The sequence below is a fragment of the Macaca thibetana genome, chromosome 2 (assembly GCF_024542745.1).
Source record: "Macaca thibetana thibetana isolate TM-01 chromosome 2, ASM2454274v1, whole genome shotgun sequence".
NCBI classification, from domain to species: Eukaryota; Metazoa; Chordata; class Mammalia; order Primates; family Cercopithecidae; genus Macaca; species Macaca thibetana.
In genome coordinates, this window is record NC_065579.1 from 94,456,029 (window position 1) to 94,476,893 (window position 20,865).

The following is a 20,865-nucleotide window of genomic DNA, read 5'->3' on the forward strand; positions in this document are numbered from 1 at the left end:
TTAAACTTGAGCTTCAGGGACTCTATTGCTAGTTTCGTGGTAAAAATCCAGGTGCATTGTTTGCAAGGCAGACAATAAATGCTAAATTTGATCAAGTCTTCCCTTTAATATGCCTGTAGGGCACTATCTGTCCCCGCTGTTGTTTATTAAACAGATGTGATAAGCCCAAATTAGTTAATGAACATCTGCCCTGCCATGTGGCCTCTGAATGTTGAGGAGACACATATACTGTCAGTGTGTATACAGTGCATCCTCCTACACCCCACCCTGAGCTGGCCCAACTCTCTGGAATCAAGGTTAGGGTAGAGAGTGTGATCCAAGCCATACACAAATTCAACAGAGAGCACTAAGAGAGTGCTTATCCAGCTTCTCAGTGTCCTGGGATTGCATTCAGACAACAGTGCTCTTTAGGCTAGGGTTAGGTTCAACTTCACTTAACTGAAAATTCAAAAGAGAAGAGGTTTAAACACATGGGGTTTCTTCTCTCATATATAACAAGCCCATAAACAGGCAGTCCAGAGCCCCAGACTCCAACTACTATTCTGCCCCACCAGCTGCAGCACATCCATATAGCAAGGTTACTTCATGGTCCAAGGCAGCTGTCAGACTTCCAGCATCGTGTTGGCATTCCAGGAAGCAGGAAGGAATAAGAAAGAAGACCAGGCCAGGTGCAGTGGCTCATGCCTATAATCCCAGCACTCTGGGAGGCCAAGGCAGGTGGATCACGAGGTCAGAAGGTTGAGACCATCCTGGCTAACACAGTGAAACCCCGTCTCTACTAAAAATAGAAAAAAATTAGCCGGGCATGGTGGCGGGTGCCTGTAGTCCCAGCTAATCGGAAGGCTGGGTCAGGAGAATGGCGTGAACCCAGCAGGCGGAGCTTGTAGTGAGCCAAGATCGCACCACTGCACTCCAGCCTGGGCGACAGGGCGAGACTCCATCTCAAAAATAAAAAAGAAGAAGACCAAAACAGGCACTTGTCCCAACTGAGTCAGCTTCCCTTAAGCAATTGCTATGGTTTGAATATTTTTTTGTCCCCTCCAAAACTCATGTTGAAACTTAATCCCCAGTGTGGCAGTACTGAGAGGTGGAGCCTTTAAGAGGTGACGGGGTCATGGGAGGTCTGCCCTCATGAATGGATTAATCTATTTGTGGATTTAAGAATTAATGGGATAATGGATTAATGGATTATCATGGAAATGGGACTGGTGACTTTATAAGAAGAGGAAGAAAAACCTAAGCTAGCATGCTCAGTTCTGTCACCATGTGATGCCATGTGCCACCTCAGGACCCTTCAGAGAATCCCTACCAGCAAGAAGACCCTCACCAGATGTGGCCCCTTGACCTTGGACTTCTCAGCCTCTATAACTGTAAGAAATAAATTCCTTCTCTTTGTAAATCACCCAGTTTCCAGTATGCAGAAAATGAAGTAACACAGCAATCTTTTCAGATAACCCATTCAACACTTCTGCCTACATCCCATTGGCTACGCTTTGCAAGGAAAGCTGTGAAACATAGTACAGTCTTTTAGCTGGGTACACTGCAGCCTGGAATAAAATCAGGATTCTGTTTTACTAAGAAAAAAGGAGAGAATGGATATTAGCTGGCAACCCACAATCTCCACCACAAACCAATTCCAGTGAATCAAATAGCAAAACAACAAAGAATGGCAACTACATGATTTATTATTTATGCTGAACTAACCCAAGTCAGAAGATCAACCAAAAGTTCTGCAGCACCAAATCTTTCTTGAGAAAAAAGGTATAAATTTAACTTTTTAAAATAAAGTGCAAATTATGTCCTTGGTGACTTCACCCTTTGCCTTGGCACAAACTCTTCCCAAAATGTCCCCTAAGGCGGAACAATCTAGATCACACTTGGCTCCACTTTTACTATTTTCTTAATTTATTGATAGTTTTTCTCATCATAATTCCATTACATAAGGAAGGAATCCCACAACCTCAGTAATCAGAAGTGAAGTCTCTATAAATCAGCCTTGATGAGAGAGAAAATAAGCTAGGAGGCTGGGCTCAGTCGCTCACACCTGTAATCCCAGCACTTTGGGAGGTTAAAGCAGGAGGATCGCTTGAGGCCAGAGTTCGAGACCAGCTTGGATAACATTGTGAGATCCCATCTCTAAAGAAAAAAGTAACCAGGCACAGTGGCACACACCTGTAGTTCTAGCTGCTCGGGACATTGAGGTGGAAGGATCACTTGAGCCCAGGAGTTCAAGATTACAGTGAGTTATTATTGCATCACTGCACTCCAGCCTGGATGGCAGAGTGAGACCCTATCTCTAAATATATATCTGTATATACACACATATATATACAGGCTAGAAATTCAGATTTTTCTTAAAACAGAAATGTGGATTTTTATACAAAAAATGATAGCTAATTTACTTTTTAAAAAAACAATGTGTGAGCCTCTATTTAACCAAGACCTAAACTCTACTTGGTTAAGCATCCACTATACTCTTGACGTTCCTCACGTTTGTTGTCATAGGGATGCAATTCTTTCCACAGAAAATCTTGCCTGCTTTTTTTTCCCTGTTCTTTCTCCCCTTTTTCCTCCCCTTTCTTTCCATTTATCTTCTTTCTTTCATCTATCTTTACCAAGATAATTTTCCTTCCAACAACCTTGTTACCCATTCCTTCTACATACTTCTTTCCTGAAATCCTCCTCTGATCAATACTTCCCTTTCAACATCTAGTTTTATTCTCCAACTATAGATTCTCTTCCAAAGCCAGTCTTACATTCTAAAGTCCATTTGTTTATTTTCTTCCCCCCTTAACTCTCAAGAAACTCTGAGCTAAACAAAATGCATAAAAGTATCTATAATACCTTCTCTAAATCTACAGCAAGAGGCTATAAACCAAATGCCATCAGCAGTTAGTCAGGCAATATTCTTGACAATCAACAGTGACAACTGCAATGACAATTGATACTTAGCTTCCTTGTAGAAGAACCAATGGGACATAGTAGTTATTGTGACAAATTCAAGAACCCATCCCTTATCTAAGGTATGGCAATTGCTACCAGCTCTTCCTAATTTTTTTAAATATAAGCTGGAAAGTCAGATTTTTTCTTAAAAGAAGAAATAAATCTGAATTTTCATATGAAATATACAATTAATTCACTTTTCTAAAAACAATGGTAGACCTGTATTTTCAAACTTTGATCTATAGCACATATTGAATTATTCTCTAATCGATTCAAACATACATACCTCATCACAAAACCTGGAGGAGTGCTAAGCATATTGCAGGCCCTCAGTAAAAGTTGATTGATGCTGTAACTGAGTCAAAGAACTTATTCATACCCTTCACTTAGGGAGGAATTTCTGGACTGTTTCAGTGCTTGGGTAAGGTTAAGAAATATGACGTTGAGTATGATGAAAATAAGGGAGATACAATCACTTTTTTCTTTCTAACCAATTAAAACACTACGGTTTTATACTTCATTTGTTATCAACTAAACCCTATGATTATGATAAACTAGTTTTAGTATACTGCACACCAGCTTTAGTGACTTCTTTATTCATGAATGACTACAGGCCTTTAATCAGTAACCATTGAAACTGTATTGTACTGGTCCATGTCTTGCATGTCACCAATCAGCCAGACTTATTCATTCTTTCCCTGTGAAAACACCACTAAATGTAATGACTTTAATGGTATGCTTAACCTCCATAAGGGAATTATAACATGAGAAAAAAAAAACCATGAAATTTGGAAGCAGACAAACTTGAGTTCAAATCCTAGCTATGACACTTGCTGTATATTCTTAAGCAAGTAATAAATTTATTGGGGGTCTCATTTTTCTCATCTGTAAAATGAGACAATAAACTCCACTTACAAAGCTGTTATAAAGAGTAAATAAATAATACAAAATGCTTGGCAGTTTTCCTGGCCCACAGTGGAGAATACAAAATATCAGTAGAAACTCCCTTTGCTTACTTAGTGTGTATCTCAGTTCAGAATGTTTTCTCTTTTTAGCTATAAAGTGGGTCAACTCATATTTACCTAGTATTCACAGTATTTTAACTTCCTATATAGCACTTGGAAACACTAAGAAAATTTGCCAGGTTTCAATTATAAAAGTGAGTAGATGGGCAAACTAATATAACAAAAACACAATTACACAATTTACAGGTTGGTTCATTTCCTAGACATAAAACAATCCAAAGATTCCTTGCTATAAAACAACACTAATACACATTTCTAAAAGTGCTCTAAAGTGAAGGTTTTTAGTACAATAACAAACGTACACCACCGGTAGATAAAAAATTTGTGCATATGCGTATGTGTACATGGACACACACACACACACACACACACACACCACTGGTGGATAAAGGGTCATCACTCTAAAAAAGTTAGTTTTTTCCCTAAGTATCAGATATATTCACAATTCAAGGTTTAATTTCATGATAGATGCCAAAGAGAAATTTATTCTTACATTCAAAATACACGTATTGAAACTTTGCTTTCAACTTAGATGAAGTTACAGGGACTTAATTTACTCTTCCATCTAAAACAACAAAATCACAGGACAAAATATAAGAAACAATAGTTTTTCAAGACACTCCACATCAAACAAAGGACAGTGTTTCCTGAGGGATGGGAAACAAATAAGGTGAGCCCTGCAACTGGCCCATCTTTCTGCCTTGAAAGAGTGTTCCAGGCTGGAGCACAGAAAAGGTATCTTAGTCTGTTTTGTGTTACTATAACAGAATACCACAAACTGCGTCATTTATTTTATAAAGGAATTCATTTCTCACAGTTCTGGATGCTGGGAAGTCCAAGGTGAAGGGCTTGCATATGGTGAAGACTTTTTTGCTGCATCATCCCACAACAGAAGGCAGAAGGGCAAGACAGAATGTATACAGACTTTTTAATGATAAATTCTGTCTTTAAATCGTATCTTTCCTAACTTATTTTACTGTAAGAAGTTAAAATAGCCATGCGCAGCATGGAGGACTTGCTGTTTAGATATTTCTTTCACCAGGTATCCTAGTGTACTAGGATACTATACTAGTGTATCCTAGTATACTCTTAACTTCCACCTTTCATAAAGCCTTCCGGCACGGACACTGTTCAGCCCAGTTACTTGCTACTTTATAACAAGGGTGGCCTTTGCTCTAGTTTCCAATACCTTGTTCTTCAGTTCCATCTGAAACCTCATCAGAACAGCCTTTACTGTCCACATTTCTTTCATTATTGTGGTCACAACCACCTAAGTAATCTCTAAGAAGTTCCAGACTTTCACTCATCTTCCCTATTTTTGAGCCTTCATCAGAACTGCCCTTAATGTACCATTCACAGCAATCCAAGCTTTTTCTACCTTGCTACACCAAATTCTTCCAGCCTCTATCCATTATCCAGTTCCTAAGCCACTTCCACATTTGTGGGTATTTGTTATAGCAACAGCCCTACTTCTCAGTACCAATTTTCTGTCTTAGTCCATTTTATGTTGCTATAACTGAATACCACAGATTCAGCAGTTTATAAAGAAAAGAAACTCATTTCTCACAGTTCTGGAAACTGGGAAGTCCAAGGTCAAGAGGAGTGCATCTGGTGAGGGCCTTCTTGCTGAGTCATTCCATGGCAGAAGGCAGAAGGGCAAGAAAGATCACAGGGGAAAGGAGCAAAACTCATCCTTTTAACAGGAACTTGCTCCTGCAATAACTAACCCAATCCCATAACAACAACATTAATTCTTTCATGAGGGCAGAGCTAATGCCCTAATCATGACCTAATAATCATCCTCATGACCTAATCATCCCTTGAAAGTCCCAACTCTCAATATTGTTACATTGGAGATTAAGCTTCTAACACACAAACTTTGGGGAACACATTCTAGTCACATCAGAGAGGGAACACAGGCAGACCCGCAGCAGACGCCGTAAGTAGAAAAGGTGGAGTGCAAAAATATTAGAGCAGCTAGAGTTTGCAAACAGAATATAAGAGGAGAGGGCTTCACAGAGAGGGAACACTGGAAAGTTCTTTAGTCCTCCCCATGTATTCAGCAGAATACTAATGTAAGGAATGAATGTAAGGAAACTGTGAAGCCCAGGAAATAACCACCTAAAAGATGAAGGGGAATCAGTATGCAATATGCACACAGTCTGGGAATAGTACCTCTGTATATCTCACACTGGTCCTGCTTCTCTAATCGAACACATACATACATATATAAAGAAACTTGTTACGGGGAATTGGCTTATGCAGTTATGAGGGCTGGTTAAGCAGCTTCTGTAAGGCTGTGTCTCTGCATCTGATATAGAGTCCATAGGGAAGGAAGTCAGTAAGGGAATGTCAGGAAAAGACTATCGCAAGCAAGCTGAAACCCTGTAATCATGAGCTAGAACTCCATGAGGATAGACTGAAATCCATGTCTTTTCTTGTTGCCTTTGACCTTGGTGCAATGGTAATTTTTTTTTTTCTTTGAGACAGGCTCTGGTTCTGTCAACAAGGCTAGAGCGCAGTGGCACTTATCTCGGCTCAGACTCAAGACATCCTCCCACCTCAGCCCACTGACTAGCTAGGAATACTGGCTCATGCCACCATGCCTGGCTAATTTTTTGTATTTTTTATAGATTGGGGTTTCACCATGTTGCCCATCCTGGTATCAAACTCCTGAGCTCAAGTGATCTGCCTGCCTCAGCCTCCCAAAGTGCTGAGATTACAGGTGTGAGCCACCACGCCTGGCCAGGGCTCTTTTTTATGGAACTAAAAACACATACCTGGCTCATGAGTGAGGAAAAAGTGAAGAAAAATCCAGAGAAGGTAGCGCAGTTGTAGGCTCAGACACTGTTCATGCCATTGTGGTGAGTCAGCTACAAAAGTGCTTCCTTCCTTCCAGCTTCCAAATCATGAAAGATGAGTTCTTGTGACCCACCCAATCTGTAAACACACAAGAAAGGAAAGTCTGTGAAATGTAGTTCAGCCTAGCCAAGTTTTCGTTTTATAAAGCCTCATATAGAGAGAGAAAAAAGAAAGAAAAAAAACAACAACAGAGCATCAGTGAACTATGAACAACTTTAGCCTTAAATATGTGTAACTGGAGTTTCCAAAGTAGAGGAGAGAAGAGTGGGACAGAAAAATTCTAAGGAATAATGGAGAAAATTTTTCAAAATTTGATGAAAATTATAACTGAGGTCCAAGAATCTTAATGACCCTTAAACACAGGAAACATAAAATCTCTACTCCAAGGCACAAATAATCAAATTGCTCAAATTGTTCAAAACTAGTGATAAAGGCAAAAATCTTAAGAACAGTCCGAGAAAAAAAAAATTTTACATATGAGGGACCAAAGATACAATGACAGCAGATTTCTCATTGTTTACAATGTAACAAGACGACAGTGGAGCCACAACTTTAAAGTTCTGAAAGAAAAAAAAAAATAGGCCAGGCATGAATGGTGCAAGCCTGTAATCCTAACACTTTGGGAGTTCAACAGGGAAGGATCACTTAAGCCTGGAGTTTGAGACCAGCCTGGGCAACCAACCTAGCAAGCCCCATCTCTATTACAAAACAACAACAACAATTGTCAACATAGAATCCTATACCCAACAAAACCGGTCTTTCGAAAATGAAGGTTAAATAAAAATATTTCAGACATGCAAAACCTGAAAGAATTCATCACATTCAGACCCACAAAGGAAGTTTGCCAGCAGACTTCAAAATAACTACAAAAAAATAACAGAGGAAGTTCTGCCAGCAGAAAGAAAATACCAGATAAAAATATGGATCTACACAAAAAATGAAAAGCACTAGAAATGGTAACTTTTTGGGTACATTTTTATTAAACCTCTTTAAAAGATAATTAACCATTTTAAACAAAATAAGAATGATGTAGTACAAAACTAAAATGTATAACAACACAAAAAGCTGGGAGGAAAGAAGTAGATGTACATGTTTGTTAAGTTCTAATACTGTATGTAAAGTGGTACAAAATACATGTACTAAACACATCCTATGAACAGGCATTTTTGGGCCCTAGTTACAATGATGAAAACAATTTATCCCCTCTCCTTGAGGAATTTGCCTCCTCCTGTACTCTCTCAGGAAGCTTAATCAGCTTTTATATTGAGCAGAAAAACTGTGGGGTAAGACCTCTTTTTAAAGTGACCTTCTTTTAAATGTTTCAATTCTACACCGGCAATGCTTCATGGAGCAAATGACCTAAGATGCAGCCACTATTTTAATGTTAAAGAAATATGTGCCTGTAGGTAAGATATATTGTTATATACTACCATTAAAGTTCATTCTATGGTGACAAGAAAGGACTGAAGGTTCCACCTCCAGGTCAACTGAGATTACAATCAACATCTAAGCAAAAGTCCCCAAGTTCATTCACAACGAAGTTCTACAATTAATAATACTCAAACACATTTTCTAAACTTATTTCAATAAGATTGAAATTACTCCCATTTAAACAGATGTGATTCTAAGAATGTCTATTTTTAGATGGGAGTTGCTAAGTTGCCAGAAATGGATCTGGCAATGTCAAGGTTATGTCTTACTGAAAAACAGACATAATTTAACCTTTATGGGGGGAAATATGCTATCCCACATCTACCCTGGAGCAGATGGATACATGAGCATGAATGTAGGGAGAGAGTGGCAACGGGTGGGCCTTTTTGCTTCAAGCACCCCACCATGTACATACTTGTCCTTTCCTAAGGGGGTAATATATATAAATCTTGTGGCAGCAGAGGGGTTTTATTTCTGTTATTTATTCTGTATCCACCTTTCCTGCACTATTCCAGTGTAATCAAGTTGCATAAACTGACTGACACCATTCCAAGAAAAATTTTATTGTAATGAACCAAAGTGACTAGGGCTGTAATGAGATTTCATAAGAGCACAGGATCACAGGAAAAGAAAAGGGAAACACCAGAAAAAATGTATAATGTTCTAGCAACTGCCCCAACCTCACATTAGAATCAGTCACTTCCAAGCATTCTCATTGTACAACTCCTGGAAAAGGCTTTGAACTATAAAGCTTCATCTTCTGTGCCATACACTCTAGTAAGTGCTTGTGATACATTTTCTGATGCATTCATTACAAAATCCTTTGAGGTATAAATGATGATGTCCTTTTCACAGAAGACTGAGACTTAGAGAGGTAAAGTTTTCACAGCTATTCATGGCTACACAAGAATATGATGCCAGATCTAACTCTCAAGCCTAGACCCTTACATTCTATTCAAAGCATAAATAAGCCATTGGATCCAGCTATATTCAAATCACACATTGGACCATAAGCCACTACTACCCCAGAAGTCCACAAGGAAGATAAATTCTCAAGTGTCAGTGGTGAAGGAAAGAAAAATACCATGATTGCAGGTCAAGCTTATGACTGAAACCCCAACACAGAGCTGTTAGGAAAGCTGGGCTGGAACATAAAGCCAAGGACTGGAGGCCTCTGAAGCCAAATCCCTTCCCCAACCCCAACTTAACTCGTAGGACCAGCTGGCTCTATGGGAGGTGGGAAACGGAAAAGATGAGAAAGCTCCAAGCCACAGGAGATAAAAGGGAGAAAAGAAGGTGGTCAGGTCGGCCCCACAGAACTTCCAGGGATTTGAGAAAAGAGGATAAAAAGTGAGATGCATTTATGTACATGACCTGTCAACAAACAATAGTCTTGTCCTCTAGTAAATATGTCCATTCGAATGTCCCTAGAGCTTACCCCTCCAATTATCAACACCCCATCATGAAAGGAGAGTAAGCAGCTTTTGGGAGAGGTAATTCACCATAGGCCCTGAGGGTGCCTGCATGTTCTTATTGGTTTTGCCAAGAATGCAAGGCCCTGACCACGTCTTACCTTGGCCTCTTCTCAGAGTCGTGTTTGCAGGGAGCAGTCCCGAGGGATGAGGTAATATCGCCCCCCAAGACAAGCTTGTTACTGCTTATAATAAAAGCAACAGACTCCATAAGCACAGTGTTCCTCTCCTGTAATACAACCCACTGCATGTGTAGGCATCAATCAAGACCCACCTGTGTTGGAGTTGGGTCCAATCCATGGGTCTTAGATTTGTGGACATAGGAAACCAGCATTAACACTAAGCTCTGGCTACTGCTTTGCCATGAGTAATAAAGGCCTGTCTCTAACGCAAGAGTCTCAGTTTCAGTACCCATGAAACTGTGGCACGCTAACCTGTTAGCTTGCAAGTAGGATAAAATCTCAGACTCTTCACAGTTCTTGACAGCAGGAGGGTAGAATGAAGTGGAAGAAACTTGAATGCAATACTGCCCCTTCCTTAGACTAGAAGTTATGTGACATGGCCAAGTATCTGCATTCCCTCCTAATTAAGATCACCAGTGGGGAGTTGCTATGTTAGGGAAATTTCCTCATATTTACTGAGTTAACTCCATTTAGTCTTCAACCTCACAGGCCTTGAAATTTTCTTATTCTGATATGCTTTATAAATTACATGTTGGTTTGGTTTAACTCTCCTTTTAGATTCAAAAGCTCTCTGAAAATAAGAAAAACTATTGACTCTTTAACAAGTACATAATTTTGGTTTCTGTTCAATATTATACTCTGTGGATATATTAGCACATACAATGTGCTAATTGTCAGCATGTTGATCATCGTCACTATTAATGTTTTTAACTAAGAGCCTACAAATACAGAGCCCATTCACCCACCTTCCTTACTCTTCTCCCAGGAAAATGGAAGAGTACAAAGCATATGATATTAGGAAACAGGCCTAGGTTATGACTTTCTCTTCTGTGGCTCTTCTGATTCATTCTACAGAAACACTGACTCAATAATCATGTATTTTAGACACAGAGATAGCAACTAAATTCTGTTTTATTCATACCATGCACATTATTAACCACTTGGCAACATAGTTCTAGCCAGGAAATGTAATTTTAAACTCTCAGCTACTTAACTCTCATTTAAAGTTGAGATGTGAGAAATACTGGTTATGATCCTCAAAGGACATTCATTCTTTGGGGTTTCTCTTTGTAGCTGGTCTCCTGGAAATACCAGTCACATTGACTCATCACTTGGGAATAGTGATTTCCCATTTCACTAATTCAGTAAAGAGACCCTGGAGTCTTCCCAGTTGTGGGAGGGCAGAAGCTGTCCATAGCGAGATTTGGATATCTGCTCAAAGTACTAGGCACACATTGGTTTTCCCCTTCAATATGTCCACATTTTCTTACCATTAAATATGCAAGATACAAAGGGCTTGTTTTAGGGTACCCACTCAGGAGAAGAAAAGCCTGCCTGGCCTGCTTTTACATAGAGGGCCTTAAGCCTTCATGCAGGCTATGCGGAAGTTCTCTTAGCCTCATGAAATTCAGCACAGTTCAGGAGAGTTTACAGTTTGGAGGAAAAGCTCTGTAGTAATAACCAGAGTTATTTAAACTGGAATTTTCCTTCTACTTATTGTCTCTTTACCAACCAGTCTGCAGTCAGGTTTATCAGTTTGGGTTCTTTGAGGAGCAGACATCAAGATGGCATTAGATGTGCAAGAAATTTATTGGGCGAAATGTCTGCGAAGGACAGAAGAAGAAAGGTTGAATTAGAAGAATCTTAGACGTCAGCACAAATCTAAGAAAGTTCAGCCAGGCCAATGGAGAGTCCTTGAGCCAGAGTCGCCTGTCAAAGGAGTTCCACATCTCCCAAGAACAGGACTGCCGTAGCATCTTTGTTGTGCTCAGTCATTGGCTAGGAATAGCTGATGGGAAGTGTGGCCTCAGCGGGATGCAATGCTGAATTCAGAGCATAGCAGCTGGGGCTGTTCATCAGTTATGCCCACTGAAGCAGGAAATCTGAGTGGTACATTATCACATCCACCACGGTAAGCAGCCTAAGGATAGATGAGGACCCAAGTTTCTAACCAGACAACACATCCTCATGACCAGCAGATATAAGAAACAGCTGCATAAAACCCATCATTGCCTTCATTGTGGGCAAACTGCTAGGGATGCTTCCACTACATCACAGTGTTCCCTTTATGAGGGCCCAAGAATAATACCTCCTGTGGCTCAGGGCCTGGCAAAGCTATTCCTCCTGCGCAACTGGTATGTTTTCATCCTGTATACATAAAGATTTTCTAGCTGATTTCCTCTTTGTCTTAACTATCAGAAAGTTAGAACCAGACTGGGGGTTCTACCTTCAGCTTCAGGTGCTTTTCTTTTTCATTTATTATCTTCTATAATTCCTTTACTCAGCACAACTGTTCTCTGTGAGTGATCTAAAATGCTTTTCTGAATTAAGACAAGAAATAAGTACCTTAACCTAGGCTGGTACCATTTAGAACTTAAAAACACTAGATTTTAAATGCTTCAGTTTATTCTTTTTATGATAACTTCACATACAGGTCAAATTCTTTCACTCTAAACCAGTGCTATCTAGTAGAAATACAGCATGAGCCACACGTAATTTTAAGTCTTTAGTAGCTACATTAAAAAGGTAAAAAGAAATAGGTGAAATTAAGACAATTTAAGTCTTTGGAAGCCTACTGTATATTTTCTACTTATAGCACATCCCAATTTAAATTGGCTATACTGCAAGTACTCAATGGCCACATGTGGCTAGTGGTTTCTGTACTGGACACTGGAGGTCTAAACACAAAGACTATGAATCATGAGAGTTAGAAGAGCCTTAAGAACCACAACTGTATCTGATGTGTATTCATATTGGCTCTGATTAAAGATTTCTGAGGTCCTGGGGGTTTCTTTCTTCTTTTTTTTCTTTTTCTTACTCCTGGAGATTTCTGATGCAAACACTAAATCTAAGAAAAGATGAGTTCTCCTGACAGGGGTAATGACCATGAAACCCTAAGATTTCTGGAATTTTTCTTTTAATTTCTCTATGTTTGTAATTTTTTCTTCACTGGATCACCTTTGGCTTCTTCTGAGAAATAATGTAAAATACTCATGTACATTCACTAAGAAACAAATAGAGATGCATTATCTAGATTAAAAATTATTTAGAAATTAGAGTGTTAAGAGTATTAAAGTAGGCCACAAAATTGAACTAATAAAAGTACTTTAAAGCACACTTATTTAGATATTTTGACGCTCCTTGTTTTGGAGCCAGCTCTAGAACTTTACACCTCAATTTGGGATAAGAAGAGTGTTTTCCATTTGAACCAGGGCTGGAAGACCACAAATGTGGTTAGATTTCTGAGAGTTAAGAATTTGATTTTTTTTCAGGCATTAACCTGCAAAAGCCTCCATCTCCGTACCTGGTGCATAGAGTAATGCTTACCTTATAAAATAGCTATGAAGATTAATAATGTTATGTATAAGCTTTGTAACAGGCAAATAGTAAATACTAAATAAATGGCACTTATCATCATTGTTAATCACAAAAGACTGTCAAATTCAGGTATTCTTAATCTGGGGTCTGCAGATCCTTGGCCCATGGGTAAAACTGCGGGGATGGAGATCCCTAAAATTGGATGGGGAAAAAAAATTAAATCTGCACTTTCATTAACCTCTAAGCAAAATTTACCATTTCCTTCCATTATGAATAAAGGCAACATAATAGTATTAGAAGGACCTGTCGCTTTGCACCAACAGAAGTCACACATACTTTCACATTAAATTTCTGATGTTACAGACATCACAAAATATCTCTTACGTTTATCAGCTTTTTAAAATTATAGTATTAGATGTAATCTTGCTAAATGTTATTAGTGTATTAATACATGTTATTAATGTATTTTTAAAATTTCAATATAACTTGGTTTCCTTTGTAATCCTATGTAATTTATGAACTTAAAACTTAATTTCTCATTATTCTGAGAAGGGGTTCAGCAGCTTCACAGGATTGCCATGGCACACACAGAAAAGTTAAGAATCCCTAAATTTTAGTCTATCTCTTTGCTTCCAGAAAGCCAACCAAGTTTGACAACTGAACACCTGCCTGAGCCAATTCCCAGTCTCGGGTTTATTTTTCTGTGCGTGACTTGATAGGAAGATATTACAGTCTGGTACATGACTCCATCAGTTAACCTATTTGCTGAGCTCACCTTCAGCTTATACCTGGCATCTTTCCTGAATTCTGTGTTGAGCCTTCTGAGGCACACACAATGAGCTGACAAGCTGATTTTGTGGTATGTTCTGTTCACACACACCTGGCCCCCACTAGATGCCAGGCCCATGATGAAGCTGGGCAGTGATTCTCAAGCCTGATCCCAGACCAGCAGGCAGGATCAGCGTCACCAAGGAGCTTATGAGAATTGCAGATTTTCAGCTCACACCCTAGACTTCCTGAACAGAAATTCTGGGGTCTATCAGTGTTTTCTCAAGCCCTCCAGACACACACGCTGGAGTCTGAAATCCACCGTGCTAGGGAATAAGAGGTCCGTCCAATCCTGGAAGGAGAGGCTCCCATCTCCAACCATGGTTGAGACTAACAACGCTCCTGCAACTGGGGTTGGAATTTCAATGCAGGTAGGGCTGAGGGGTGGCCAATGAGTTGAAAGCCGGAGCAAGAGGACTTGTTTTGTTCCTGCACCCCGATTTTACTTACATTACCCGGGGCCTCGAGAGTGACTGATAGAGATTAGCCCTGAGCGTCGGCCCCTCGGCGCCGCCACTGCACGGCGAGAGAAGGGGAGTCAAGAGGGACGCTTGAGTCCCTTGACTGTCCTCCCCTACGAGCTCGCTGTGAAGACAGCCCCAGACCTGCGAACTCTGGGCAGCTCTGCGGCCGCTTGAACACTTCCCGCGTCTTCCGCCCGGCGCTAGAGGGCGCACTCCGTGACTGGAATTGCGGTCTCGGCAGCCCCCAGCCTCTGGCTTTCCCGGCTCCGCTGCCTCCGGAAAACTACAAGTCCCAGGATGCCCTGCGCGGGAGGGTCACGTGGGAGGGGCGGCCGGCGCGGCTAAATAGTCTCCATCGGCCATTTTGTGGGAGAAGCCGCAGCGCCGCCTCTTCTCTCGCGTCCTCGCATCCGTCGCCGCCGCCTCTTCCTCCGCCTCCTCCTTCGCCTCTTCCTGCCTCCTCCCGGCTTCCGCCGCCGCCACTCCAGCCTAATCCCAACCCCAGGGCGAAGCGTTTCCTTATTTATTTCCGTTTTCTCGCCACTACAGCCTCCTGACACGGTGATCCGGGCGGGCCCCGCAGGAATTTTATCCCCTCACCGGCCTCACACTAGTATCGCATGTCCACTATCCAGAACCTCCAATCTTTCGGTAAGATCCCGTCGCTGCCGCCTCCCTCCCTTGCCCCGCGCGCCTCTGGGCCCGCTGCCCGCCTGGATCACCGCCCCTAGGGGCCCCCTTTCTGCCCTCCCCGCACCCCTAGTGGGGCTTTGTCTCGGCGCCCAGAAAATGGCGACGGGGCCCCTGGCGACCCCCTCCCCGAGGACAGCGCCGGACTGCGAGCCCTCCTCTCGGAGCCCCGGCCGCGGGCCATGCGCCACCCCCTGCCCCGTCCTTGACCCGGCTCTCTCCTCCACTTCTGCCCCTGGAAACCTTGGCGACCCTATTTCGTGGACTCCTAGATCGGCCCTGCTACTTGCAAAGGGGATGCCGGGCCAGGGGAATTACGAATCGGCGCCCGTTCTCTGGCAGCCCCTGGGGGCACCTAGGGAAAGATGCGGATGCAGGCCTCTGATCTGTCACTGGCCAGTGGTTCAGTCTTCTCTGCTTGCGTAGCAATTTGTAAAATTACGCCTCTTGATATATATCTAATTTACTTTTTTTTTGGCAAGGCACAGTTACGGTTAAATGATTAGGGTGGGCATATTCGAATGTTTATGTTTTCCTCAGAATGTAATCGAGATGACGCACATTTTTATAGTGGCTACAATATTAAGGTTTTCTAAGTCTCCTTTTTCTCGTTAGAGGACCATATTCAACGATAACATCTATAACAACGTTTTTCTACAATGGACATAGCTGTCCAAATGTTTCTCTTTTTGTGAGAGTACCTTGGGGGTTTTATTAATACTCCACCCCCATCTCCATTCCTACCGGCAGAAACAGCAAAGATACTAGAACCTTCACTGATGACTGTCAGGATTGGTAGTATAATGTATTTGTGGAAAGTACTTCCTAAAAAATATTTTTCTACTTTGGATTTTTTTTTTGTATCCGTTTGCAGACCCCTTTGCTGATGCAACTAAGGGTGACGACTTACTCCCGGCAGGGACTGAGGATTACATTCATATAAGAATCCAGCAACGGAACGGCAGAAAGACACTGACTACTGTTCAGGGCATTGCAGATGATTATGACAAAAAGAAACTTGTGAAAGCTTTCAAAAAGGTAAAGGGATTAGGAAGAAAGGATTAGAGTTACTGGTGCACACCTCTGAACTGGATTATAATTCACACCTTTATATCAGCGTGGATGAAAATGACTAGACCAAGAAAGCTGTTCTCATGTTTGTAATTAACATGTAAATATTTAGTTATTCTCCCGGTGTGGTCTCTCATTTTAAAAGAAGATTCACGTGGCTTTCAAATAAACTTAAATGTGAAATATTTAGTTCTTGATGTTACACATAAAATCATTTCCTGGTTTACAAATTAAATTGGAAGGATTGTGGATTATAGAAGACAAAATCTGTTTCTCTAAATATGATCTAGCTCACTGAAATGGTTAATTCTGTTCTTATGGTGAAATAAAACCTCATATTAGTTGACTAAATTTTGTTGTATATTTATGCACTTTTCCAGAAATTTGCCTGTAATGGTACTGTGATTGAACATCCTGAATACGGAGAGGTTATTCAGCTTCAAGGTGACCAAAGAAAAAACATTTGCCAGTTTCTCTTGGAGGTGAGTGAGTGGGTGCTTTATGTGTAACTTTGAGATTGCTTTTAACATCGTATTTAAAGGCAACATGATTTGTTTTCTACTAAGTAAAAATCATACGAATGAAGGAAATTAGGTGAAATAAAGACATGGTACTTATTTGGAAAGTAAAGACCTCTGTCAGGTTTATTTTGTCATTAGAGTATTCTGATCATTTCTGTATATACAAACACGATATTTCTTGGTATGTAAAGTATTCAAATATGTGTTGAATTGTTGGCTATCAGCAGTGCATGCCACAGACAACAGTGTTGCAATAAGCTGTTGATAGTGATTCTTTTTAATTACTCTCCCATGTTTTCTTAATGAATTTATGTATTTCTCAGAGTTATTTTGCTAAATTAAATTTTATTTTACAGGTTGGCATTGTCAAGGAGGAACAGCTTAAGGTTCATGGATTCTAAAATGAACCTAAATACGTGGAGAATTTCTTGAATAGTTTTGTTCTCTAAACCTGGTTTGGCTGCCTTGTGAAATGATTGCCTGCAGTAAACGGACTTTTCATTTATTTAATCATTCAAACTTGCATTCACATCTGCATGATTACAGAAAACATGGGGTATGTAGGCTAGTAACACATAAGAAAATTGCAGTAAGATGGTAACAAAACCTCATATTCGTCTTTACATGTTTCCAATGGAAAATGTTTCGAGTGTTTATTGTTCAGTTTATTACGTTTCACTTGATTAAATGTTTTTTGTTGTGTTAAACCATGTACGTTGCAGCTTAACAATAAAAAAAAAATCTATGAATCCTTGTGAGCAATTATGCTCCCAAATCGAAGCAAGTAAAATACACGTTTTGTCTTTCTTAATTGGAGTTCTCATTCTGCAGATATTCCTTCTGATTAGCTTCAGCTGTTATACCCAGCGCTTAGAGGAGAACCTTTGTTATATGTAGCTTCTGTTTTTCATTTACTGATTTAAGAATAGAAGCAGGAGTAGAAATTCAGCCAGAGCCACTATTCATGGCAAAGCAAGTGAAAGCTGTCAAAGAATTGATCAGATTGTAGTATTAAATGTTGTTAAAGAGTATCAAGTTTAACAATATTAGCACATAGAGTTCTCTTCTGTGTTCTTATCAGTTGTTACTGAGTTGCCAACATAAGTCTATCCCTAAGTACCAGATACTGTAATAGCCTTGTGACATAAAGTATATTTAGTAGTCACAGGCACTTCCCTGCAAGTGGAGGTTGATGGTATCACTGTCTTACAGATGGAAAACATTTGGCCTCAGGTTAATTTCCCAAGGGTGTTAGAAAGTGACAGGGTGTCAGCCCAGAGATTCCAGCCAGGAAATTTCTTTCACTACATCATGGTTTTGGTATGTGTTTCACCAAAGGGAACCAGAGCCACAGATGACAATGACCAGGGGTGGTAGTGGTGTAAGAAATAATGACCAGCCACGGTGTCTCATGCCTATAATCCCAGCACTTTGGGAGGCCAAGGTGGGCAGATCACTGGAGGCTGGGAGTTTGAGACCAGCCAGGCCAATATGGTGAAACCCCATGTCTACTAAAACTGCAAAAAATTAGCCGGTGCACACCTGTAGTCCCAGCTGCCTGAGGCTGAGGCATCAGAATCTCTTGAAACTAGACGGTGGAGGTTGCAGTGAGCCAAGGTGGAACCACTGCACTCCAGCCTGGGCAATAGAGCAAGACTCTTAAAAATACATATAATTTGCAGTTCTTAATTAAGAGATTTCTGCAGCTCATCTTGAGTTCTAGGCTCCTTTCTATTAAGTAGTAGTTATTTACTTGGTTGTACGAGCCATGCCACTAAAACCATTTAGCCAATGCAAAGAAATGCATCTACAGGGGCAAGCTTTTTAGCTTACTACAGTTGGATAAGGATGGTACGGGAAAAAAAAGTCTTATTTTGGGACCAGTGAGCCCTAATGAGCCCTTGCCTGTATTTTGGTGATACTGGTTTTTGGGAAAACAAAATCAGCCCCCACAAAGTTGCCCCTTAAAGACAGTAAGTGATAAATAGGTTTGTTATTTTCTCACCTCATCCTTCCTCCAATACAGTAAGACTATTAAGAGGTATACACCAGAATATAGACCCAAATTTGATAAGCTCATTTCTGGAAAACATCAGTATAGTTTGATGAAGATCAAGAGGTTTGGGAGAATTTTCTAAGTTATTAAGAACCTGCTACGTTTTCATCTGTAATATTGTATAATAGCACCCTGTTGAGGAGTGCTATGGAAATAGTAAAGCAGAAGTTTATATTAACAACCACATTCAAGTGCTGCCTAAATAAATACATCTGCCGAGAGCTGAGCTAGTGCCAAGAAAAGAATGTATATTAGATGGGAAAGAAAGCACCCCTCATCCTGGGACCCATAGACAAGCTCTGTAGTAATCACTTCCTGTGTCAGTCCAAAGTGGGTGGGATTAAAAGGCTTGAGGAAAACTGAATTTCATGAAGAGCACCTTTCCTGATTCTCTTCCTTCAGCCTATGAGTTCCAGACACCTGATTGGACTTTGAACTTGTGTGGCAGTTCCAATCTTTAGAGCAAGAAAGAGACTAGGAGGCATTGTGTAACTGTGGAGGAAAGATAACATGTCTTAGAGATGCAGCAAATTGGCAGTAGCCAAACTGGATATCTCTCTGTGTCCTCCATGTTGGAAGGTCTTGATCTGCAGTTTCTTTAGTGGTTTATACTTCATGGTGCACAATGCATAATACCAAGTAGAAGACAAATAGGTTTATCCCTAGACATTTACACTTGGAGACACCATTAGGAAGTTAAGACCTTTGGTAGAATCATAGCCTGGAGTAAAGTGCTGCTGGCAGCAATGTCCTCTGCCTTTCAGTCCTGGCTCTCCTGAGGCGGAGGAAACCCCACAGAAGCAGTCTGATCAACCTGCTTAGGAACTTGAGTAACAGGAACTGTTCTCTTAACCATTCTAGAAACGGGGTGGCTCTGATCATATGGAAGGGACAGTTCTAGTTCCAGTCATGATGGCAGTTAACCAAAAGAACTTCAGAAATATGGAGTGGTAATGCAGGCTTCTGTGTGCCATTTGTATGCCACCAGCCTGGCTCCACCTAATGGAATGGGTAATGACAGCTTGGGAAAAGGCAACCTCATTCGACCGCCTCCACACACCAGTTGCACTGGGTTTCTGAGGACTCTGCTTACCAAGCCAGAGGTCCATTTGGGAGAGAAACAAAGGCATGATCCTGCTGTAACTAAATCCCAGGGAGTCCTTAATTGTGGACTGTGATGACTTGACAAGCAAGAGGTAGCCAGGTGACATTGTGCTTGTCTGGGATCAAAGGGCCAAGTGAATCAGCTAGAATTAAGCAGGAGCAAAATTATATCAGGAGGCCTCAGCATTGAACACTCTTCACATAGTCATGTAGGCACTTAACTCCTTCTTATCTAGATAATGGAAGCATGGAAAAAAATCATAAATCAGAGGAATAGGCTATATTTCCTCCCTCCTGGAAAACCATTCAGAGGGGAATTAATACTGATGAGAGGAGGGAATGCCAGACTCCTCCAATGTTCCTTACCCAGCATCATTGTGTTAGATGACTTTAGGGATTCTCTGAGCTACACAAGAGAACATAAAATGGCATTTTAAGACTGGGTGCGGTGGCTCACACCTGTAATCGCAGCACTTTGGGAGGCCAAGGCAGGTGAATCACCTGAGGTCGGGAGTTCAAGATCAGCCTGACCAACATGAAGAAGCCCCACCTGTACTAAAAATACAAAATTAGCTGGGCGTGATGGTGCATGCCTGTAATCCCAGCTACTCGGGAGGCTGAGGCAGGAGAATCACTTGAACTCTGGAGGCGGAGGTTGTGGTGAGCCGAGATCGCGCCCTTGCACTCCAGCCTGGGCAACAAGAGTGAAACTCCATTTCAAAAAAAAAAAAAACTGAAATGGCAATTTAAACTCAGCATTGGCTTGTAAGGATGCCATTGTGGGTCAGGTTGGCTCACCTGGTAAGTCGTCAGTCTGATTTTGAACCTACCACGGGTAGCAGTAGATCTGCTGTGGTATGTAGATAACTCTGCACCCTGTGAACTGAGGGCCCTGATG

The 20,865-nt window shown here is 41.0% G+C and overlaps 2 protein-coding genes and 1 long non-coding RNA gene across 35 annotated transcripts in view; 2 read left to right on the top strand and 1 right to left on the bottom strand.

Annotated features, from left to right (window-relative positions):
• The window catches only part of LOC126948551 (uncharacterized), a 63,351-nt gene extending 48,695 nt beyond the window's left edge, over positions 1–14,656 (bottom strand). For both annotated transcript variants that reach the window (XR_007723483.1, XR_007723484.1), the window contains exons 1-2: positions 14,512–14,656; positions 6,749–6,908 (exon numbers count right to left, since the gene is read on the bottom strand). This is a non-coding gene — a long non-coding RNA (uncharacterized LOC126948551). The remainder of the gene's footprint in view (positions 1–6,748; positions 6,909–14,511) is intronic.
• Positions 1–20,865, top strand: part of RPL14 (ribosomal protein L14) — a 575,215-nt gene that overhangs the window by 411,399 nt on the left and 142,951 nt on the right. The window contains exon 1 of one of the 32 annotated variants that reach the window (XM_050780468.1): positions 8,560–8,563. The exons of the other annotated variants lie outside the window; for them this stretch is intronic. The gene's annotated coding sequence lies outside the window, so the exon portion shown is untranslated. Of the gene's footprint in view, positions 1–8,559; positions 8,564–20,865 lie in introns of those variants that run through there. 32 annotated transcript variants of the gene reach the window in all.
• On the top strand, positions 14,705–17,618 carry EIF1B (eukaryotic translation initiation factor 1B). The gene is made up of 4 exons (XM_050780490.1): positions 14,705–15,176; positions 16,090–16,253; positions 16,667–16,768; positions 17,164–17,618. The coding sequence occupies exons 1-4, from the start codon at positions 15,146–15,148 to the stop codon at positions 17,206–17,208; spliced, it is 342 nt and encodes a 113-aa protein (XP_050636447.1). The 5' UTR covers positions 14,705–15,145; the 3' UTR covers positions 17,209–17,618.